This window comes from Pelodiscus sinensis, chromosome 3 (assembly GCF_052426305.1).
Source record: "Pelodiscus sinensis isolate ZL-2025 chromosome 3, ASM5242630v1, whole genome shotgun sequence".
Taxonomy (NCBI): Eukaryota; Metazoa; Chordata; order Testudines; family Trionychidae; genus Pelodiscus; species Pelodiscus sinensis.
The window spans coordinates 112,212,756-112,238,109 of NC_143054.1; the positions used below are offsets into that span (position 1 = coordinate 112,212,756).

The window sequence follows — 25,354 nt, forward strand, 5'->3', positions numbered from 1 at the left end:
CCCCGTAAGAGGGGCAATATCAGGCAGCTTTCTCAAACACACATTAAGTCATGGTTGATAAGTATGTGGCTTTTGCAGCATCTGGAGCCAGTCCATCATGTCCTGCTACCAGTGTATGCCAATTGGTGCTCATTTACCTTTGCACATCTGAGATGGGGTGAGCTATTATTTCACAGCAATTATGCTTAGGAAGAAATTATTGCAGACTTGCTGTCAGAAAAGTACTTTTGCCTCTTTCAGAAAAGCAGTTTCTCCAACTCAATTTCTTGCAGTTTTTTTTATTTCATTCATTCTTTCTACCCCTTTGCCCACTTAGTGCTATTAAAAGGTACAACGTGAGTGATGTGATATCTTTTATTGAACCAACTTTCTCCAAGGTGCAATGTAAAGCAAAAATAAGTGTGCAGCACTCTGAGGTGTTCCAAAGAAGCCTCTCTCATGATTGGCTTGGGTGTCCTGACCACATGCTCAGTGACCATTGGATTTTTTCACCTTTCTCTGGAGCCCAAGAGGCCTGCTAGGATTGTCTGGGTATATTCCACCTAATCTTATTTCCATGCCATTGATGGCACCTCATGCCCACTGTTCTCTGCCTTTCCTGAGGACTAAAATGCTTGGGTCTAATCTGGGAGAAGTTTACAGTATGCCTACACTGCAATTACATACTCTCAACTGGCCCATGTCAGTTTGCACAGGATTTGGGTTAAGAGGCTCTTTAACTGCAGAATAGGTGTTCGCCCTTAAACTGCAGCCTGAGCTCTGGGACTCTCCCATGTTGTGGGGTCCTCGAGTTCAGCCTTAGCCCAAATGTCTACACTTATTAAAGGCCCCTTAGCCCAAGACCTATAAGCCCGAGTCAGCTGGGACAAACCAGGCTCAAATTTTTAATTGTAATGTAGACATACTATATTATCACAGGCCATTGTGTGTATGTCAGACTAGACAATCTAATGGTACCTTCTGGCCTTACATTTCAAGATGTACACACAAAAAATTAAGACCAATTGCCATGTTTTAAAGCAATTAGGTGCCAACATAAATAGAAGATAGTGGGATTTTCTGAAGTGTCCAGGCACTGAATTCCCATTGAAATCAAAGGGACATCAAGATTTACATCAATTAGGCACTTAGACACCTAATAGGTTCTCTCAAGTTCTTATCTGAAACTAAATAACTTTAAAAATCTGGTCCCTAGAATCAGTATCACAACCTCTTTCACTGGGGAGGGAGGTGTGGAAAAATGGGGCAGTACCGCTACAGCTGTGTGTCTGGCATCACTCTTGGGTTCCTCCAACAAAGAGTAAAAACCTTGTTGTAATGTCATTCATTTTTATTAAGAAGTCTGAAGCTATGTTTTATAAGCAGAATAAAGGGCAAGAATGCTTTGCAGCTCAACTTAAAAGAAAAGGCAGAGAGGAGGAAGAGGGAATAGCTGGGAGAGTTTTTTAGATTTTTGGCTGAAACAGAATAAGGTAAACTTAAGATCCAAACTATGGTTAGGATTAAGAACCACTCTCAAGCATAGTTTATAAACCAATGCAGATTAAGCTGTAATGATTCCCAAAGTTTTAAACTACTTGGGCTAAATTAAGGCATACCTTTCTCACTATTCTTGTTAGACCAAGTGTGGCTTCCAGAAAATCAGACTGGATGAGCCCCACTAGTAGACCCAGAAAGGGAAAAAGTATTCTTTGGGTGCAACCCTGCAACAACAAAAAGCATTACACATTCCTGATTCCACCCATCAGAACACATGACCATCCACATGTGTTTCTAGATACACCTTTGTGCGTATTAAACATCGGATATCAAAGGCAAGTAGAACTTGTATACTATGCCACAGTTCAACAGTAGTCAGCCTAGCTTGTGTGCACAGGGATGGACTACACTCTAGGTTGTTAATTGCCAAGATGTATTTATACCAAAGCCATTTCTGCACTCAGCTCTACCCCATCCAAAAAGATAGAACTCAACTGAGCTACAAGTGCGTTTGGTCTTCTCTGAACTACAAGTTCTGTCATGTTGGAGGAAACTAGGGCAGTAGTGCCCTTACTGTGGTCATGCGTATGGACATGGGATCAAACTGTATTATAACCATGTTACAGAATGGTATTACTGCTCTATAGACAGACTCCACTTCATGTAACTCACACGACTGAATTCGACATAGCATGCCAGAGAGCTCAATGTAACCCGCTGGTCTTTAGAGGGCAGTAACAGAATTCTATATCATAAAACTTCAGCTTGGTCACATCTACATAGACAAAACCATGCCATGTTGTAACATCTTCAGGGCAGTACCCCAACATGCTAAAATCCATAGTACAGACAAAGACTTTAAAAACTGTTGAACTGTTTTTTCTTTCTTTAATGTAGGAGGCTGTCATTATTACAAGGTCACCCTGTGCCGCACTTGGCAGTTGATTTAATGGAAAACTTAACAGTATTTTTGGCATTGGTTAATTAGTGCACAGTGCTATAGCTAGGAATGTACAAACTACATATGGTTAAGAGTAAAAAAAATATACAGCTATATTTAACACTTAAATTAAACACATTTTGCATACTAACAACCTTTTGTACATTCACTTTTAAACAATGGATTCTTTAATAAGCATAACTTTACAAGCTTTCCCCCCTACCTGCTGCTACTTGAGACTTAGGGAGGTGAAAATTTGGAGCCTTATTTAAAAATAGGCAGGTGTCTTACAACTATAATATGTCGCGATTTTTTCTTTCTGAAAACACATATCAGTTCAAAAACTGAACCACTGTAGCGGTTCCATAAAACCAGTCAGGTTTGTTTTTAAAAGGATACTTTGGTAGACAGCAAATCATTCTTAAATAACGCAGGAAAGATAAATTTCTTTTACCACCTCTATGCATGCTCTTCCTTGGCATGTTGTAGCAATCCCCATCTTTATGGATGAGCACGGCAGCAAGTCAGAGACCACTAGTTTGCCTGTAGTGACATCTCAAAAAGTGGATTATAAACCAGGTTCAATGTATTGCTAACACAATTCTCTGGTTATCACAGAGAAACAGCTATCTTTATTCCTTACAAAGTTAAAGTTGCAGCTGTATATGCCACACTACCACACTATTATACAAAATAGATGTTTCCCATATCTTTCTGGTCAGAAGAGCTCCAGATTTCTGCTGAGCCCTACATATTCAGGAACCCAGTAGGTTGTGCAGCATCAGAGCATTTTAGCAAATCAAGTGCCACTGGACCTCACTATACCACAATGATTGCTTCTGTACAGGTCATACAGATTTCAGATCAGATGTGACTCCCTGCATTCACTGGAGCCATACTTGTTTCCAGAGGACTGAATTCTCTCAACTTTGGGGCAGGAAAAATAAGCTAGACCTTTAGCGCACTTCCATCTCACATTATCCAATCCGTTCTGTTCCAGAATATTAGAGCCATCAAAAATCACACACAGGCACACAAAAGTGAGGTTGTTTGGATGCGTGTACAACTCTCCAGGAATAGATCAACACGCCAGTGTGTAATACTGTAGCTGAAAAGGAGAGAAATTTACTGAGGAACAAAGGCACTTGGTAACAGAAGATGAGAATGCATTCCATTAAACAATCAGTGAGTCAACAGTTTAAGTCTCGTGATCCAACTGACTAATAGTGAGGGCTCTGTGGAGGAAGATTTTGTGGGTGATGTAACTGAAAGTTTTTTAGCTCCTTCTTCCTGGAAAGGGATGGTTGCACTGTTATGGAGATCTGTGTTCACAAAGCACCTTCTGCCTCGGATGTAGTCTGCGCCCCTCACTAACTGCCTGTCAGCTCCTGGCCTTGCAAAATGTTGCTGCGAGGAGGAACTTTCTTCAATGATTGGGGGTATCCTCTCATTACTGAAGTACCTGCAGAGGACATCTTCACCTGCAGTAAAACAGAAGATGAAAATCATGTAGTTTTTGCCTCTGAAATCCACCATTAAATAACATTTTTGCATTTTTATAACTACTCAGAGGATATGAAGGCATGATACAAATATCAATTAAGGTATAAAGTGTGCTTATGAGGTGCCTGAATATTCTCATTTTACAGATGGTTAAAATGAAGTCCACAGAGGTTTTAAGTGACATTTCCAAGCTTAGACCATGAAGTCAGTGGCAAAACTGAGGAGTGATGGCATCTCATCACTTGTCCTATGAGTGCGCACACAGCCAACAAAAGGTACAAGTTGAACCTCTCTAATCCAGCATCCTCAGGACCTGACTGGTGCTGACCCAGAGAATTTGCCAAACCACGAGAGGTCAATATTGTCTAGCAGCATTACCAATATTTCTACTGCTTACTGGGCACTTAAAATATATTTGGGGGGTAAATTAGAGCTAAATAACAGCACAGAAAACAGAGCTGGCCTGGTGGCCATAAACAAACTTTATGGGACCACCATGATAAGTGGACAACTGGCTAACTAAAAGCATGCCAGATCACGGATATTGCTGGACCAGAGAGTGCTGGACTAGACAAGAGTCAACCTGTATTTTAGCAGAGATGACAAGTCTATTTGATACCTAAAACAAAACAATAAAATTGTTTAAACACTGTTCCATGCTTAAGTGGAAGACTCAAACAGGACAAAACTGCTCCAAAGCAATATTTCACACAGGTTAGCTCTATGGTGATGCATTTAGGTGACTGAAAAACATTTTCATACTGTTGAAAGACAAGTTGAACATGCACCTTCTCCGGAGCGATTCTATAACACTCTGACATCCACAGTCTTCTGTTTGGACATTGGAAATCAAATATTTCAAAGATATAAATGCAAGCTCTTTATTTCTGGTTGCACTTTTGTATTGTAGTTACTGCTCAGGTACATTTAAAAACCTGCTGAAATCTAAACAAAAAGCAGCCCTGCCACCTGCTGATCATTTTGTTAGATTGGCAACTCACTCAGTGTGCAGCCTTTTGCGAGCCACAAACCAGCTTCTCTATATTGCAATGGCCTTTCTTGGAAATGCACACAGACTTCTGTCAGTGACTTTAAGGACAGGTAACAAGTCAGCTTTTGTATTGTGCACAAATTTTTATACAATCCCCATCACTACAGCAGTCCATGAACTTTGGAGAAACAATAGGAATCATGCTAAACAAACACATGAACCAAAAGCTATTATCTCACACCAGTAGACTAAGTTTCTCTACCAGTCTTTGAACTCTCCTTTAGGAGCCTTCTAATTGACACCAAAGTGCCAAGCAGATCAAGGGCTCATGCGTAATCACTAATCAGTTTAGCCAGCATGTTAGAAAACTGGAATTTCTCCTTGCTTTGTTTAAAAAAAAAAAAAAAAAAGTTCTAATGGGACATTAGCAACAAAAAACTAGGTCCAAATGCTAGAAGAGTCATGACGACCCAACTTCTGTTTAGGATTTCTTACATTGACATTTGCTGAGACTCACCGGCATTTCCAGAGAAAACATTTCTTGTCTGATCTCTGATGGGATAAATGTTGTCTATAGCATTCCAGGTTCTCTCTCCCTTCCCTTTGGCTTGGTCTTCTCTCCCAGTAATCCTCCCCCTTATCCCAGCCACTGTCTAAGCAGCAATGGACACAATCAGCAATTGTAATGAGAATAATTCCAGGAAAGCTCTACTTTGCTCTGATCGGAACTAGCTTGCTTCAAAACCAGCCCCTATTTCAGACAGAACAAAAGAGTTCTGACCAAGACACAGCTTAGCTCTCAACATTCATGGACTGGACGTGGGAGGGACAGGAGAGGGCATGTGTGAAACAGAACACCTGTTAGCAGAAACAAATACAATTATAGAGCTGCTGTAATTCTTCCAACCTACCTCAAATAGGTAAGTAAAGTGCCAGACAGAACAGCAAAGGTTTTGATCTCAATGCAAACTAACCCTGAGTTGTCTAACCACTGCTGAATGTGATAAATACTTATTGAATCACAGAAAGGTGAAATTGGTGCTGAACATTTGATGTGAAAACAGCAATCCCTTATTCCTGAATTTAAGATTTTTCTAAACAAGTCATCGCCCGAAGGAAGTTTTCGTTGTAATAGTCTTGCCTTTTCTCCCTGGTACACGTGGCCTCAATAAAGGATCTGCAGCTCCCAGCCAGCTCCCATCAGCAGGCATCGATAGAGGTCGAGGTTTTCCTAAGGGCAACACGGAGAAGGTTAATAGAGGAATATACTGTTTTGTTTAGAAGAATATTTTCACTGAGTGAACATTATCTCAGCTTCATTTATCTCATCACAGTATTGCAAGAACACACATTATGTCAAGACACTTTGCTTATAAAACAAGAAAGCATTGTGAACACATCTAACAGCCACACAAACTGCTCATCTCCAACTTTAGTAAAAATTATAACCAAAAGATACAACCAATGCACAAATGGGAAACCAAAATCTGATCTCGTCCAGTTGGGCTTTCATGCCAGTCATTAAAGTAATGACGCAACAGGGTTTCATTTTAGTGAAATAACTGGTTTCAAACTTAGAATTGTGTTGTTTGTTTTCCTCAGGCTACCTTCAAAATTTACCCACAAGTTAGAAACAGTGAGAAAAATCCACACCCACCCGAGCATATAAATCTTGAATAGCAACAATTAAAGAAGCATGAACTCACCATAAGACACTGTTTTTTCCCTCATCTTTGTTGGCAGGATATTTGCTTCCATGGGATACCCAGGCAACTGATCAGAATCAGCAATAGTAAACCTTCGCCTTCGACTTTCCTGGTCGAGGAAAGAATTAGGAGACTCTGCCCCCTTGGAGCCAGATAATGGCTGCTTATGTTTATTGCCTCCTCCATAAATGAGGCTCTCCTTTTCATCCCTGAAAGGACATTTGCCTCTATTAGCAATGTAAAAGGTATTTTAATACTGCAGTCATAAGTCCAAAACAATCATTCTAACTGTTAGTCGTGCTTCTTTCAACTGTCACTGCTGTGCAAGTTCTCAACAATTTATTTGCACAAAATGAGGCATGTTTAAGAGATGGAAAACTTCATGAACATATTAGCAAAGAGGAAAAGAAAAAAGAAAAAGAAAAATTTAGTGATGCGCTAGTAATGTGACACAGTTAAAACTTACAGGTTTTCTTTTAGAAACCTACAAACAAAACTTTAGGGACCAGAACTGAAAGTTTTATCATGTAGACAGCAGGGACCTTATCCTCTAACGGTCACACATACAGAGCAGATGAAGTACTTCGGATGCTATAGTTCTCTTGTGAATGCATTAAAATTCTTTGAAGGGAAAAATGCAGGTTAAAATAATGGCATTCTTAAAGTTTTTTTCAGGGCGAGCATCCCTATTTGGGAGGTTTGGCATTTCAGTCAAGACAAATCACATTAGCCACTGGGGATGTATCATCTTCTTTTCCCACTTGAAGTCTGATTCTCTTAGAGTTTTTAATTATATAAAGTATTTCAATTAGAATTTTACATGTTTCTGCATGAAATTCCCTTCCTAGAGGATCATTTGTTCATGAAAGCCAGGAGCATTGTTTAATTCTAAAACTTCCCCAAAACACACATCACCCTATAACTGTGATTTGACCCACTTTTCACACCCACTATAATATGACCATCTGAGTCAATGAAACTGACAGCTGGCTTTGAGTACATATGCACCTCAGGATCTACCACTCCCTTTCATATGATTCCAGGCCTATCCAGACCCCCATAAGGCCCGATAGCCTCTCCTCCCCACAAATACAGACATATCTATGGCGATTCAGAGACAGAGCCACACAGAACTGCAGCAAGGATCTAGCCTCCAGAGAGCTCACCAATGGCACCACCACATGCAAGAGGCAACTGAGCCAGGTTGGGCAAATGCCCATGGTTCTCTTCATTCTAAGGGTTGGGGAGAGAAGTGACAACACCGTAAAAAATATAATAGGAAGTGGGCACCCTCTCTCCTCCTCCTAGCTGCCAAAAGCTCCCCATGCTTACTTCCTTAAGAGAACAAAACAAACACATCATTATCTACTTCCTTTTCCTGACCCCTCAAGGAGGGGTTTCCAAGTTTTATAAACCCCCATCCCCTAACTCCAACTCCATCCTTTCAATCACTCAGTGTGCAGGCAGTTGGGCTTAGATTTGCTTTTCTGGTTCTAAGAAACTTTCCTGGGGCTTTTTAAAAGCACTGGACAGGCTCATAGTAAAAACCATTTAAAAATTCTATTCAAAACATATTTAGTCTGACAAAGTTTACAACTAAAAACCAATGTTTTAAAAACTGGGCATCTCAGACTGTTAAATACTTACTTATTGCATATTTATGTACAAGAGATGTGACTTCCGGAAGTGCTGCACCCTCAAGCTTCTCAGGAAATGATCCCACGGGAAAGTAGGTAGGTTAGATCACCAATGTTTTGGAAAAAACCTAAAGCTGATCTCAACCACCTGATCGATTCATCACTCTCTCTCTCTTTCATTTGACAGTCTGAATTTTATTATGGATTTAGATCTTTAGATGACAAAAATACAGCCTGCCAACTGACACTCTTACTCTGCTTAGACTACTCCTGAGTTTTAGGATTCTTCATGTCTAACAAATTTGAAAAGGTTCTTTTCTATCAAACTGCTTCCAAGCAGTTACTGAAGTGGATAAGAACAGAACATTGGAAAAAAACATTTAATGAAAAGATTATCTATTTTTGTTATTCAGTGGTTTTTCACATGCTAAAATGGTACCCACTAATGCTTTTTTGGGAACAGCTCTGTGTAGCACAGAGTGATTTTGCAAATCTATACACAACTGTTTTCTCCAACAATAAGAAGTACTGTTATATTCTTAGTGGCTTATGCATTTACTAAGCCCAGAGAAAATCTGTAAGGTCTGCAAGTTCCTCAAGAAGCTTGCAAAACTCTATGCAAGTTAAGCCAGCACAGAGAAGTCTGTGATAATAAAATGGAACTTTTTGTACGAGTAGTGCATGCGTATTTGCATACCGAGGAGAATATGGAACAGCTGGTGGTGGAGGTATATAGAGGTCCAGGATGGCTGGCTTCTCTTTCTTTATTGAGGTGTCCATGGTGCTTTCTGGAGACTGAGTTGTAGTTGGTGGAGGACTGGTCTGAAATTAAAGCAATACAACAATTGTAAGACATTTTTCCAATTATCTTCTCCAACATCTCCTACACACACCAGAAGAAGCCAATCCAATGACCACTTACTGTATTTTACCCATTCTGGAATTTATCATCTCAATAGAGAGATCAATGTGCATACAGACCTGACTCTAGAAGTTATTGCCGATGTAGGGACTGCGATGGATAACTTCAGCACACTACAGAAATACTCATGAACCCCTAATCTGGAAACACCCATGGTACAGACCCTAGCAGGTGGAGAAGGAAGAAGCTCTGTACACTGCTGCTCCCCTTTGCCCCAGAGGGGGGACATGGTAGTGCAGCAACTTGTTTTTTCTGAGGCTTTTTCCTGCTAGGCTCCCATAGCAGTGGAGAGTATGGAGCCACTCGTGCCCCTGGGAGAGGGACGCTAGGTACGTGCCCCACCCCGATCCCCCTCTCACCCAGACTCTGCAGCACCTTTGCTGACCCAGCAAATTCTGTCATCTGGTATATCTTTTGTTTCCTAGACAAAAGTCTCAAGTTCCAGCATGCTGGGCATGCACACGCCTACTCGAAGAACACACCCAAGCTAACAGGTCTTCGTTTCACAAGACAGGCTGGGGGAGGAGCCAGACAGTCTCAAGAGTTTCCTAAGCTTTGAAGTGAACTTAACTTCTGGTCGTCTGTCAGACTTTGGATTTGAGGTCATTCAGGAGAAGCTTCAAATTCTCTTTTCTCGTTTACTGGGAAGAAGGCAAATGAGGGATAGTTCTTCTTATAGCCTGTCATCAGAGCACTCAAGTGCCTGGAATGGAGGGTGCGCTAGAGAAAAGATGTGTGTGTGTGGTGGTAGGAGGGCGGGGGGAGGAGGTAAGTTTTGGACACTGGTACAGAGTTTGAATACTGGACACATTCATTTATTAAAAATGTGTATATGCATACAGACCTTTGGATGGTCATGGTTTAAATGTCTCTGTCATATAAACAGGGTATGTGTTGTAAAGCATGTAAAATAATGCTGCTCAAAGTGCACAGGTGTAACCTAGCAATTTCATTAGCGAATAGCAGGAAATTGTGATTTATAGTTTTCTGAGGCATGCATACACACACACTCAAGCACTCCAGCTAGCCATCTACACACTTTGCTGAGAAACAATTACCCCCATAGCTATAGGAATCCTGTGCCAAAACAGAGGCTGGAACAAAGGAAAAAACTGTCCTGATATTCACAGGTAATTTATTGTATTAGAAGGTTATTAATGTAACTAGCTATTAAACAACTTACTTTCTGCTATAACATGCTTTCCTCCAAAGTAAGTCTTTAAGGGCACGTCTAGACTACGTTTTATTTTCGAAAGAGGATATGCAAATTCCGCGGGAATTTGCATATCTTCTTCCGATCGCTTTTTTGGAAGCGGGTCTTTCAAAAGTGAAAGTAGTCTGGACACGGGTATTTTTCCAGGAAAAAAACCCTCTCTCAAAAAACTGTGTAAACCTTTTTTAAGGAAGAGCGGAATTTGCATATCCTCTTTCGAAAATAAAATGTAGTCTAGACATACCCTAAAAGTTATCAACCCCTGGTCCTCCTCCACCCATTGTCCTTCCTCTGGCTTTCTGAATATTCAAGTCACGCTTACATATAACATTTGAATTTATATGCAATACAACCAAGATGCTCACCACCTTTTCTTTTGGTGTTGGAACTATTTTTTTCCTCTGCTGACGAAAAAGGATGCATACAGTGGATAGAATTAATTTATTCAGCCAAAATCTCAAATTAGTTCTCCAAACCAACCAATCTCAATATTTATTGCTTGCTTACAAAATTCACCAGTGCAGATTCTCAGCCTTTCATCCTCAAATGGCTCTCTGCTAAAATCAGTGTCTTGAAAAATTGGATTATGAAAGCCAACAAATACTTTTATTCTTTTGGAAGGGATTATTTTATTTTAAAAAAGGGACCCCTTCTCATTTTCACTTTGATTCCAAAAGGAACAGCCACTTCACAATGACCACCCCCCAAAACTCCATAGATATATGGTCACATTGGCTGTTCACATCAAATATTAAAGAATAAACTATTGTGGGTGGTTTAAGGTAATTTATATGCAGCCATTAATGTCCAGTAGCCTATCACCTGTACAAGTGGGGGTTTCCAGCGTAGGTTCTTCAGTGGTGCAGGAGTAAAATTAAAAGAGCCTGTAGGACGTTTCTTAAGTAGCAGTTTAACTCCAGCAGGATTTTCTCGCAACTTTCCCACAAGGTTTTTTAGTTGCCATCCCACCTTAAAAAGAATAAAAGGTACCTTTTACATGCATTCAGAATAAATGGAATATAACTAGGTCATACTGTTTCTCTCCAACATCAAACATGAACACACAAAAATAGAAGAAACCCACTGAAACAGCTATACAGGATATAAAGCGTGAAACACTCATTTTAATTCTTTAGGAGGTCTCTCAAAAATGTAAGACAATTTCAAGTGCACATCCCTTTGTGATAGGTCAGGCTCCAGTCCAGCATGGATTTATGCATATGCTTAATTTAGAACACATGAGCATTTATACTGAATTACTCCAGTATAAATTACATCTAGTAATTTAATGCCATTGAGCTCTAAACTTCACACACAAGAGGAGGCCAAGTGCAAACGTAACTATTTATGGGACTGGGTGCTAAAATGGGTGGAATCCTTGAACCTTTTGAGGGCAAAAAGGTATTTACCCAAACTCACTCTCTCTGTGTGTGTGTGTGTGTGTGTGTGTGTGTGTGTGTGTGTGCGCGCGCGCACCATTTTATCCAAAAACATGGCAAAAATTTATTGAAAAACAATCTGTATGATAAAAATCAAATCTTTCATGTGCTTTCAGTTGAAGAAATTATTTCTACATTAAACCCAAACTTTTTTTTTGCCTACACATTACAATAAGGACAAAAAAACCCTCCAAGCACAGTAAAGTTTGTTACCCACTTACTGCCTTGAAGGGAAAAGTCTTGCAAAACAATCATGTCTTAGGAAAAGGTTGATAGGGCTTTTAATTACTTACTACAGTCTGACGATTAACCTGGATCACTTCATCGCCAGCATGAATCTTCTGAGATCGATCAGCAGGGGACTACAGAGAGATAAATAAGAGGCAAGTGTTTTGATTCACTTTTTCTTAAAAAAAAAAAAAAAGCCTAACAAACAAACCCACACCCTCTGCTCTTTTAAGCCATAATTCAAGTAATATTTAAAACAGTAATATTTAAAACAGCAGCAGCAGGTGTGTGTATATATAATTATATTAATACATAGAACTGTCAAGTGTGCATTATGTCCTCAGTACCCACATGGCTAAGTCATTTGCTGAATCGGGAGCTATGATTAGCAGCCTTCTGTTAAGTGACAAAGCAATAGTCCATAGTTATTAGAATCAGTTTGGTCATCAAGTAACTCAGAGGTCCTCATCCTGCAAACACTACCAAGCATAGCACTAGTCCCATTGCTGCATACATGACACTCGGGGAGTCCTTGCAAGGATTATAGCAGAATCCCATCTCAAAAGTGAGAAACAGATAAGAAAAATAGGATATTTGAGATTGATAAAAACTATACACATCATAGGGTCAGGAGAAGTCAAGATACAGTTGGAATCATTGTACATGTTATCTGTGGGTATGAGTATGGGTGTAGGTAAAGGAAAAATTTACCAGAATAGCATTTCTCTGTGGTTAATATTGGACATGGAAGGAATTTTCTGAAAAAATGTTTTTTCACAGGAAATATCAACTTATCAAAACATCACGTTTTTGCAGGAATGTATCATTTTTGACAGAATTGTCATCGGGGACAGCTGCTCTGGTATTGAATGTAATTGTTGGTCTAAATCAGAGTTTCAAACAAATCCCTGCTCTGCCCAGTTCAAACCAGACACTTGAACATCAGTCTCCCACATCCAAGCAGAATTCCCTAACTACTAGGCTATTCTAGGGGTGACAGTGAATCTCAATGTCTCTTGTTGGATCTGTTGAGCTTTGTATAAATATTCAGCTTTACCAGGAGTGGTGGATACACACCCCGCCCCAGACTCCAGAATAGCACCGCTACTTAGGACACTCAGGAAGACTCAGAGAGAGTGATGCTCAAGTGTCTGGTATGAATCAGGCAGAGCAAGGACTTAAGTATGTGTCCCCCATATTCTAAATGTGTGTCCTATTCAAGGAGGAGCAGCATACCCTCTTGTTTTTGGGAACATCTCTGAAAGATCTGATTCATCCCAATGTATATCAGGAACATATCTGATAATTTCAAATTGTTCATGGAAAACACTGAGCTCCAGTTAATATACACTCATCTGTGCCGATTACTTATCCTTGCCTCACACCAAGGAAATCCCACTCACACAAGCACCAGTCAATTGTCTCAGATACTTCAGTTTAGGTGTTCTAGAGCCTGTGATAACTAAGGGTACATCTAGACTACAAGCCTCTTTCGAAAGACAGAGTCTAGACTACAAGCAGATTTTTTTGAAAAAAGCGAGCCGCTTTTTCGAAAGAATCTAGATGCTCTTTCGAAAAAGCAGTTTGCATTCAATAGCGCCTTTTTTCGAAAGTACTTTCGAAAAAAGGTGTTATTCCTCATAAAATGAGGTTTACCGTGATCGAAAAAACTGCCACTAGACTGCCAATTTCCTTTCGAAAGAACGCAGCGACAGTCTAGACGCAGGTGAAGTTTTTTCAAAAGAAGGCTACTTTGTTCGAAAAAACCCTGTAGTCTAGACACACCCTAACTGATTTGCTCTTAGCTACCAGCAGTAGAGCAACAGAAACAAACTTAAGTAAAGAAAAAATGGCAATTATGGTTTTGAGTTTGGGGAAGAGTTTTCTTCTGTGCTATGAAAATCCAGGAACAGGAACTAAAAAGCATCACAAATTGTTTGGCTGTAGAGGGATGGAATAGTTAACTGCATTGCAAACAGTTTTTAAATCTATGCTATTTTGAAACTGACTTAAAAATAAAATTTCTATTCAAATTACACTGAATCCAAGGTTTTAGAAGACAAAACAGCTTTGAATAGGATAATAAAAGATTAAGCATCTCCTATAAAGAAACAACACAGGCACTGTTAGTTATGTTGCCATTTGTTATAACTTACTCTAAACTCAGTAACTAGATTTCATTTACTGTGTTTGTTTAAATCTCAATTACTGAAGATATACAAGACAGAGGACTAAAGTGCAGCGGGGACCATTTCATTTTTCCTCACTGCTTACTAATCTAAATGGAAGCTGCAGGTTTTAACTTGAAGTCCTTAATTTAGTCATTTAATCCAAATGCCTGCATCAAGAAAATCCACTAATTCTATTTAAGTAAAAGGAGAATACTGTCTCTGTGCATGATATGCGCTGAGAGATGTGTGTGTTTTTAAAAACATTTAAAAATTAATTTCCTCCCAAAACAGACAATATGCTTAGCTAGACATTAACAAGCAGCCATTAGACATGTAAATATTTACTTTGAGTTATCTAAAGCTGGTGCCATGCACAGGTTACTGATACAGTTATTTAAAAATATTTCTGCTACCATAACAACATATCAACTCTGAGAAGCCCTGGCAATATAGGCAGAACCGAGATACACTAATAGATGTGCCCACAATGCAATTCACATAGGGAGGGCTACTCGTAGAGCAAAAGCCTCACTCTCTCCCCAGAGAACAACATGGATAGCAGGACAGTTCTGTTGAGCTCCTGAAGAACTGAAAGTCTGGATGGAAGTTTATTTCTCCATCACCAGACATGTGCGTGTGCGTGTGTTTTCTGTTGTGGGGGGGAAGAACACCGTCCAAGCCAAGGCGAATGACATCTTTTGGCCTCTGAGTATGTTTATGGGAATCATTTTAGGGCAGTGGTCTCCAACCGTTTTAACCACAAGATCACTTTTTCAATTTAAGTGCAACGTAAGATCTACCTCAAACCCAAATACCCTTGCCCTGCTTCCATTTCCGCCCCATCTTTAAGGCCCTTCCCCTGCTCCACCCTTTCTCTGAGGTCTCACCCTACTCACTCCATCCCCCACCCTCATTCGCTTTCACTAGGCTGGGGTAGAGGGTGGGGGTGCAGACTCTGGTCTTGAGCCAAGGAGTTTGGATGTGGGAGGGGCCCCAGGCTTAGCCCAGGGTGGGAGATCAGGGTCCAGAAGGGGTTTCAAGGTGCAAGCTCTGGAAAGGGGTTTGAGTACAGAGGAACTCATGTGAGGGGAAGGAGGTTGGGTGTACAAGGAGGTTCAGGGCGAGGACAGTCAAAGACCAAAAGTAACAACCTTTGCCAGCAGAAAAAGTAGTAACAACCCCCCACGTATGTGTTGGGTTGGGAGATGAGAGTGAAGGACAGTGGTTGTGTGTTTGTAAGAATGATAGAAACACAAACAGTGTATGAGAGTGACAGAGATTTTCATTGCCAAGCTCCCTCTGTCCCCTTCTCTCTGTGTGGAGATAGGGTACAGGAATGGGGGAAGGAGGGATACCCTGACATCAGCACCCTCCCCCCTTCTCCCTCCCAAACCGTGCACAGCAAGCAGGAGGCTCCCCGGGGGGCAGCTCCAAGGCAGAGGGCAGGAGCAGCATGACAGTGGGTGGAGGGGCAACTGAAGGGCCAGTGCGTTAGTTTCCTAGCCAAACCAGTCAGGATCACCTGTCAGAGGCTCCAAGATCTACGGGATTCCACACAAGTCAGATCTGGGACCAGTACTATTTAATACCTTCATTCATGACATGGATAATGGAACAGAGTGTGTGATAAAATTAAAAAAGATCTGTAGAAGATATTAAAGGGTTGCAAGAACTTTGGAGGACAGGATTAGATTTCAAAACTACCTTGACAAATTAGAGAATTGGTCTGATTCTGCACTTTTTTGAATTTCATCTCAAAGAATTCAAAAGTACAATGATTAGGAAGAAAAAACCCAAATGAGTACCTATAAAATGAGGACTAACTGGCTAAGTAGTAGTACTTCCAAAAAAGATGTGGGAGTTATAGTGGATCACAAACTGAATGAGTCTCAATAACGAGATGCAGTGGTGAAAAGGCTAATATTCTGTGATGTTCTAATAGGAACATCACCCACAAGACTCAAGAGGTATTTATCTGACTCTGCTCAGCACTGGTGCAGCTTCCACTGGAGTACTGTGTATAGTTATGGGTGCCACACTTTAGGAAAGATGAGAAATAAATTGGAAGGAGTCCACACAACAGCAACAAAAAATGATAAAAGGTTTGGAAAATTTGACCTATGAGGAAAGGTTAAAAAAAGTGTGCCTGCTTAGTCTTGAGAAAAGAATACTGAAGGGGGATCTGATATGTTAATATGTTACGGGCAATTAAAAATGATGGGGGGGGGGGTCCATTGTTCTCCATCTCCACTAAAGGTAGGTCAAGTAATAGGCTTAATCTCCTCTAGCAGCTAATCATACTTGTAAGGGAAATTAAGATCTTGGTCAGACTTCCAAGGGAAGTTGTGAAATCCCCAGTCTAAGTTTGCTTGGTTCTACCTCAGTACAGGGGGCTGTACTTGATGATCTCTCAAGGTGCCTTCCAACCCTACATTTCTGTGATTCTATGATTCATTAAAAAGCAAGCACTGAATTCAGAGCATCATGCAGGATGAACAACAATAGCGTGCTTGAGAGATCTCAGACAATACTTATGTGCCCAATTTCAACTCACAAGGCAATCATTCCACTTACATGGAGAACATGGAAGAAAGTGGAAAATTTTGTTTTGGCCATTGTGCTCTCATGCAACATAGGAAGTCACGAATAGGCAGGAAGACCTTGGAAATCCTGTCAACTGACTGAAATTAGACAGTGTATTGCTTTCCTGGAAACACTCATGGTGCTTGGTGCAACATTAGAATTCTGATAATAGCCATCTGGCAACAGTTTCATTCACATATGTCAGAAATAATTTTTGAATCGTAAATAAAAAGCAGATACTACTTTTATCAGAAAGGAAGTGTGTAGCCTGATATAAATTATATCTTTTGTTATCAGAAAGAAAGGTGGGAGGAGAAAGTGAGTGACCAGTTACTGCTAGTAAATCTCTCAATCTCCTAGCTGATGTTATTTCTCCATTGAAAATGTAGTTTTCCTGAGAGACGAATGGGTAGTTACAGATTCACTGGGCTTCAGAGTTTTGTTTTATGGTTGTAGCACAGTCTCAGTCAGACCTTTCAGTCTTTGTTTCAACTATCTATATAACTTAGTAGTGACCAATGTTACAATCGTTCACATCTGTCAAATGTTGACGTTTCTTTAGACTTAGTCTTTCAACAGATGGTGAACCAGTTATGCTAAGACTAAGATGAAATAAGAGTAAGAGTGGCAAATATAAATGATTACTGTATTCACAATACATGCAAATTAATTTAACAGCATCAGTTTAGGATTAAACAAAGACTGTGAATGGCTAGCCAAGTACAAAAGCAGTTTCTCCTCTCTTGGTGTTCACACCTCCACATCAGCTGCTAGAAGTGGGCCTCACCCTCCTTGACTGAATTAACCTTGTTATCTCTAGCCTTATTCTGGACTGCATATATACCTGCCTCTGGAAATTTCCGCTACATCAGTGGTCCCCGACGTGGTGCCCGCGGGTGCCATGGCACCCGCTGGGGCATTTATGTGCACCCGCCACATGATCTGGGCCAGCCACGCCTCCAGCGCACAGCACATGCGCGGCCCCCGCCCCCGGGCATGCAGCACATGTGTGGCCCCTCCCCCGGGCACGCGGCAGCCCCAAAAGTTTGGGGACCACTGCGCTACATGCATCTGATGAAGTGGGTCTTTGTCCACAAATGCTTATGCTCCAATACATCTGTTAGTCTATAAGGTGACACAGGGCTCCTTGTCGTTTTGCAGATCCAGACTAACACGGCTACCCCTCTGATACCATGCAAATTAAGGTTTTCCTATAGCAGGGGGGAAGGGTGTCCATCTTGTGACCTCTAAGTCACCTACATCAGGTTCATTGGCTACATCTGCAGGTATTTCAAGAGCCACTTTTTCTTTGGTTTCTGAGTTGCTGTTCCCATAGGCCTTCCTAAAGTTCCAACATGTTCTTGGTAGCAATGTGAGTAGGGGACCTGGAGAGCAATGTATATGATGACAGGATGGTGCTGGCTATGCTTAACATTGTCAAGGACAGCTAGCTCCACAAACAGAGGCTGTGTGTTCTGGCCACAGGACACAAGCCACACAACCAGCAAATAGGCTTAACTCCATCTGGCAAAATGGACCGTTTCTTGTGCTTAGAATTTAAGAGTAGAAGCTTGTCTTGCTTCAAAGCCCTGTGGCAGACTACAGCCTGTGAACTGCAAATATCTTATAAAAGGCAGCTATATTGGGAGGTGGGTTAATGCCTTCTTGTTTCCCAATTAGACTCACATGAATATAGCCTGACAATCAGGGCAGACAATGGAGGCCTAAGTAGGAGTCGGCCTACAACAGGGGTTAATTAAGCACCTGTTGCTAGTTAAGGCCTCCAGGTCCCTCTGGTTTCCTCCCAGGCAGCAGGGGGGAGAGTTTTGAAAGGTGCAGAGCAGGGAAGGGCCAATCCACAAGGTAAAAGGTGAAAGATAATAGAAGGAAGTGATGAGTGAAGTGGCCTAGGTGAGCAGTATTAGAGTAGGGCAAGAAGCCCTGCCAGCCGCCCCTTCTGTAGGACCCCTGGGCCGGAATCCAGTGGAGTGGGCGGGCCTGGACTCCCACCCCCCTTCTCTTGAAGGATTACCCTGCCGGGGAGACGGGAACAGACCAAAGGCCAGGAAAAAGGGGGTTTATCTTTTCTTCCCCTCTACTGAGGACTTGTCTGTGATGAGAGTGACTCAGTAAGCAAGGACCCTTGCCTCTGGCAAAGTCCCAAGGCAACGAAGAAGTCACCATGAGTCTCTGAGGCACACAAGAAAACGTCAAGAAGCGCAGAACCCATGGGGAGCTAATAAGGGTATTTGTCATAGCCCATTCAAAAAGTTTTTCACCTGAAGTATCATTGTTTCATAACCCCACGATGTATGATAGCTACTTAGGTCTCCAACCCATATTTAAGGATGGCTATCATTCAATAAAATCCACGTGCTGCAGAGAATTTTGGTGGCTTATAGACATTGGGGAACACAAACTCTCCGATACTCTTTGCAATGATGGCAGACTTTCCAGCGCTCATCTCCCAAATGTTGCCAGTTTGTATTTTAGAAAGTATTGGCTCCCTACTACATGTTATTCTGAAAGCCTACACTTTTTCATTACATGGTAAGTGTCGCTCTTGTTAAGTGCTTTGGCATAACCAATGCTATTAACATGGCAATCAGATGATGACATCACAGTCTAAAAAGCAACTCAAGTGGCAATCAAGTGAAACTGCCCTCTCTCAGGGTCATCACCAAAAGGGAAACATAGAATCATACCCAGATGCATGCCAGCACCATGTAGAAAGTAACCAAGCTATTTTAACAACATAAGATGAACGTCTTTATGTTATTCCATTACAACATATACATATGCATAATCTTTACTAAGCCAGAATAAACCAATGGTGTATCACACAAAGTTACACGCAATAGGATTATGAGAGCAATACATGGCAGAAACAAAAACCTCAGGAATCTGCCTAAACATAGTTACAACCAGAACAGTTAAAATTAAAAAGGCATTTACTTCAAATTGAATTAAATGTACTTACATTTTCTGTAGTTCCAGTAATTACATGCAATCCATCATAAGTTGATTTGATATACATTCCCTAATGTGGGGGGGAAAAAAGGGAAATTCAAATACTCAAATTTAAGAAAGGCAGTGCCAAAAATAAAAGCTTTCATACTACTTATATAACAAGTTAAGGAACATCTTACAACAAACTTCTTAAGACTCACTCTGTGTAAAAAAATCAAATACATGAAAACGTATGGACTCACATTTGTAAGTAGTGTAATCTACAGGTTGAAACTCTCTAGTCCAGCACCCTTAGGACCTGAGTAGCTCCGAACGAGATAATTTTCTGGACCAGGGAAGGTGAGTATTGTCTAGCAGCATTACCAATACTTGCACTGCTTAGTGGGCTGTTAGAGGATATTTGGGGTAAGTTAGAGCTCAACAGCAACACAGAGCACAGAGCACAGAGCAGGGACTGGTGACTGTAAACAAACTTTATGGGACCTCAGGAAACTTGACCACACCCAAGAAAAGTGGACATCCAGCTAACTAAAACCATTCCGGACTATGGATGTTTCTAGTCCAGGTTGAACCTCTCTAGTCCAGAACTCTCTGTAGTATCCATGTGCTACATGTTCCTCTTCCTGAATTCTTCAGCACCCAGGATTTATTTGTCATACCAATTAGAATTTTATACTCCACCCTTTGTAGATAACTTTTAAAGTATTTATTTTTAAATAGTGTAACTTAACTACTTTCTAACTTCGATAATTCTGGAAAATTTTTAATTCATTTAATCCCTTGCATGAGAAGCACCTCCTCCTCACAAATTTGCCACAAATATTCTACAGACAATCAAACAGAAATAATCCCAGTTGTTAATGCAAGCCATCTGGTAACATTACAAGTGCTGGTTTCAACCAGGACCTCAAGCAAACCACACGCTAGCACTGCTTTACTATACTACTGGGTGTGGCTACAAAGAAAAATGCAAATGAAGTACGGCTGATTGTGTGGATTCTCTAACACACCATCTACAAACTAATACTAGCATTTTAAATTACCAAGGATAGACTATTGTAGCATAGGAGACTTGTATATCTACTCTAATAAAAGTTTTCCTTCTCAATAGGTTGTTTTGAAAATTACTTCTGTGTTTTTTAGCTGTGCAGTTCCATGCAAATATTAAGTGCTATTTATGTGCCAGGAATTACCACCCAGCACTCAGACTTATCCTCCCCAGCCTCTCCTCTCCCCCCTACCCTGCCCTTTACACACACCCTCATACTTGGATGCACAAGTTACCATGTTGCTATTCTGTGAATAAACTTATTTGATACTCAGACCTCACTGAAGACGATGCCATAGTTCTGGGACATGGTTAGTTCATTTGTACCCCTTCTGTTAATCCTGGAATGAGGTAGCTCAAAACACTGTACTTTCTCCATAATAGCACCCAACACAGTTTTATAAAAACTGCTCAACCAACAATTTTTCTTACTTCTTCATAGTTTTAAAACTTAAATGAATCTGAAATAATTTCAAATAAATATTCAAGCAAATTAAATGTGAACCACCTCCTCTCTAGCCAGAAAGGTGCCATCTTCCAATTTTTTGTAAATGCCATTCAACTGAATGGAACATCAAAAGGAGCAGCCACATACAGCAGTGCTAGGTCCTGCTAGTGAAATGACATGATATGCAGTGGATGAGCAACATTTTCACTACATACTCATGCTAAAAACAAACCCCAAAGTTACCCCATGCCCCTCCAAAACTATTGATCAAAAACCCTGCAGAAGTACAGACCAAAATAAATCCTTCAGAAAGTCTCTATGTGTGGTAGATATAGGTGACCAGCAAAGGTAAGGCACCACTTCTGTTCACTTACTTTGGTGAATACCACCAACAGCCTCTCAAAAATACCTTAAACACACACCCATTCGCCCCCCCTTTCGCCCCCCCATTGGCTCCCACTTCAGCACACACCCTCCTGTGTCTTTACAAATAAGAGACTGAACCTGCAGAGGGTTTTACCAATGAGTTAAGTAACTTCCAGACTGAACCTTGCTGATTTTAATGGGAGTAATCAATATCATAGATGTAACAGCCTGTAAGACCAGGCACCAACAACACAGACACAGAATCCCACTTGCAGAGTAACCACAGGAGCAGATACAGCTGAGTTCTTACCAGGCCTTCCCCAGGTTTAATGTTGGTTAAATGAACCTCCTCTAGACATGCACTCTGGCTCAACAATGGATCTGTGGTTGATCTGATCATCTTATCACAAATTCCATTTAAAATCTTAGACTGAAAAGAAACAAAAATTCATTATGAAAGCCACATTCTAGAATTCCTCTCCCACCCATTTTTTCAATAAATAGAAACTATTTAATTGTAAAATCTGGTCCATTAAGAAAGGTTGATACGAGTGTTAGAAGAATGTGAGAACATTCAGACAATTCTCCTCTATGGTCTTATCTACCTTAGAATTTTGGATACCATTTAGTAAACGTTTGAACGAACGAACACACACACACACACACACACACACCCTGCTATTAAAGGTTTTATACTAAACCTACCGCTATCTCCACTCCACCAGTGGCAGAATGGGACAACTAATGTAGATAAAGTACCTGGAAAAAAGGCAACAACAAAGCTTTTGCAAAACTTTAAGTCTATATTGTTCTGGCATTTTTATCATGAAATCCAGAATATCTGACTCTCTCTATTGCCAACAACTGCACATGTTTAAACACAGTTATTTAGATCTGCTTAGGGTTAATCAGCATGGTGCTAAAGAACCCAAATGGTTAGTACTCCACACATCAAGCTTTTCAGAGCTCAACATTTAAAAATTAGCATCAATTATCTCCTTTGTACCTGTTGCTGGAATCCTTATATAGGATTCTTAAATTTACATGTGCTTGTTAACCAGAATACATCCAATCCCAAACCAATATCATTTCTAAAGACAAACTCTGACCATAAACACACACACACATATATATATGTAACTCCTAATGAAGTAAGAAGAAGTCAGGCTTATGTATTAGAAGGGAGTAATCGGTTTTTTACGGTCTAAAGTTTCAACAGGAAAAATGACTGTTTAATCAGAGACAACGTAATGGTCAAAACATCTATTTTTCTCACATACACTCAAACTTCCATTATACACTATAATGTTTAAATTAATACGTAGACAGAAAAACAGAGGCCTTAAAATGTTCAAGACACTATTTAGTTGTCACTGGTAGTGAAAATGTAATATAGCTCACCTGAGAAAGGAGTGCGAAGGGCACTTGGACATATTTACTAACTTGGTGGAGATGTGCGTAATTAAGGAGTTACACAAAAATTCAGCCTTGTATAAAAATAGCTCTGCTCAAATCACAATGGGCACAGGGTAAAATATTCTCAAGGCTTTTTATTCTAAACCAGATTTATAGAACTACAATAATGTCATTTAAATAAATTTAAACAACGCCTAAGCATGAATACGAGGAACTGCTAAAACAAGGTAATTCCAACCAACAGTGCGTATATCGGAGGGAGTGTGGAAAAATGAGAAACTGAAAACTCCTATTTGCTTGGTTTCCTTAGTTATGGACAAAATTATTTTTAGCTATTGTACTACTGAATGCCTGAGCATCTATCAGCTAACGGAAGGCCTTATCAAAGAACACAGCCTGGCTCATGTCAAAAGCAGGAAGCGATGATTAACTGTTACAAAATATTAAAAGCATTTTCATTACATCCCACTGTTGGTCACAAGATTGCTTCAAAACAATTTTGAAAACTTAGAGCTTTCAAAATGAAGTATAATTAGACATAGATGGCTCTAGTTCGATAAGCAGAACATAGTGCCTTTACAAGACCAAAAAAAACATTATTTATTAAATAATGCTGTGGATCATAGACATTTTTGCTTTTCTTGGTCTAATATCCCCTTACATTCCTTCCCTGCCTCTTAAAATCTGAGCCAGGAATTGATCTTGAAGAAATACCTATGCAATATAACCTTAAGATTGTCTACTGTATATCGCAGTGCTGAGTTACACACCATAAAAATTCACCACCATCCCTTCTGAAAGAACAACAAATGATAAAAAACAGTCTACAATTGGATTTTGCTTACACGATACATATCAATTTTGTCAGTTTGATTAATCAAGAAGTCATGGAAATAAATGGGAATACCAGTAGCTGAGCTGAAACTGAAATGCATACTTACTACATGCAGAACTTTATCTTCCATTTCAGCCATAGTGCAATCCTAAAAAGAGAAAACAAGCACTAAATTAAAAGAATTGTGTAATAAGACTAGGTTCCAAAACACTGAAATACATCTGCCCCTGACCTCAAGCCGAAAGGGCAGTATCCATGGAGCAAGGATTTATCAGACAATCGCCTCGCCATCTATGGATCAAACCTACCACTGGACAACAATTTTCTGATACCCAGTATGAAAAGGAACTATAGACCTTCAAAATGTTAACTACAACCCTTTAGTTACTGCAGAAAAAATTTCCAGGAAAAATGAGTTATGCACAAATAAAGATGTAATTTCATAATGTAAACTATACAAACTTGTTTTAGACACTACAAATACTGAGCCAGCTATTACCATATTCAACATTTCAAAATGGATAAAAAATACTGGTTAAAAATAACTTCAAAAGTGCTTTTAAAATATGCACTTATGGCATTCATGAAAGCAAGAGAACAGCACACAAAGCATATTTACACACACCAGGTACAAAAGACTTTGAACTGAAAAGAGTTCATTTAGTAGATTACAGAAGAGATCATTGTTCTTTGAAAAACACAGTCAAACTGGAACACACTAATAGATTCTCAAGCAAAAAGAAAGGTAAAAAAGGTTGAACTATGGGTACAGTTGTAAATATTTATCAGTTACTTAAGAAACCTTCATGATAGAACGTTATTTTCTCAAAAAATAACAAAACATTAGAAAATACAAAATTAAGGTTGTATTTGGGGGAGGGAGGTATAAATGCAAATAAACCTCAACGTTATATTGGAGAGAGACTGAAACATTACAAACTTTGTCTGAACTACCTTAATTCTGACCCACATTGCACCAGCCTTCCAAGCTGCACAACTGTAACACCTTCATTATGAAAAGACTGAAACATGTGAATAAAGAGATTTCCTGAAGGAGAATTTGCTGAAAACTAAGTATTCACCGTCTGCATATTAAAGATTTAAGATATTTGCAGTCTGCTGACTTTATCCACTTTGCCTGAGAATCAAAGAATTCAGCACTACTTGGGGTTTTTGTACATAAACATACATGTTATTAAAGTGAGAGCTCAATACCCTGAGGCCTTTCCATTAAGTTAATTTTAGGCGTCATTTCTGATGGGTTAACGCCATAGCACATGCATCTATATATCAAGTCTGACCTAATACTCCAAATACTTTTAAGACTTGTCCTGAAAGTTGCTCCAAAGCCAGTCACTTTTAGTAACCAGACAGAAACTTCACTTTTTCTGGTGACACAGTGTAGGCACATGAAACAAAGCATAGGCACTGACTCTTAGGGATGCTCAGGGGCTAGAGC

At 40.1% G+C, this 25,354-nt stretch overlaps 1 protein-coding gene across 1 annotated transcript in view; it reads right to left on the bottom strand.

Annotated features, from left to right (window-relative positions):
* Positions 1-340: 340 nt before the first annotated feature.
* CNKSR3 (CNKSR family member 3) overlaps positions 341-25,354 on the bottom strand; it is an 87,141-nt gene continuing 62,127 nt past the window's right edge. The window contains exons 5-13 of the mRNA XM_075924474.2: positions 24,002-24,043; positions 21,955-22,074; positions 19,793-19,852; positions 12,124-12,192; positions 11,214-11,360; positions 8,954-9,078; positions 6,620-6,828; positions 6,055-6,144; positions 341-3,900 (exon numbers count right to left, since the gene is read on the bottom strand). Of these exons, the coding sequence (XP_075780589.2) occupies positions 3,602-3,900; positions 6,055-6,144; positions 6,620-6,828; positions 8,954-9,078; positions 11,214-11,360; positions 12,124-12,192; positions 19,793-19,852; positions 21,955-22,074; positions 24,002-24,043 (1,161 nt within the window). The 3' untranslated portion in view covers positions 341-3,601. The remainder of the gene's footprint in view (positions 3,901-6,054; positions 6,145-6,619; positions 6,829-8,953; positions 9,079-11,213; positions 11,361-12,123; positions 12,193-19,792; positions 19,853-21,954; positions 22,075-24,001; positions 24,044-25,354) is intronic.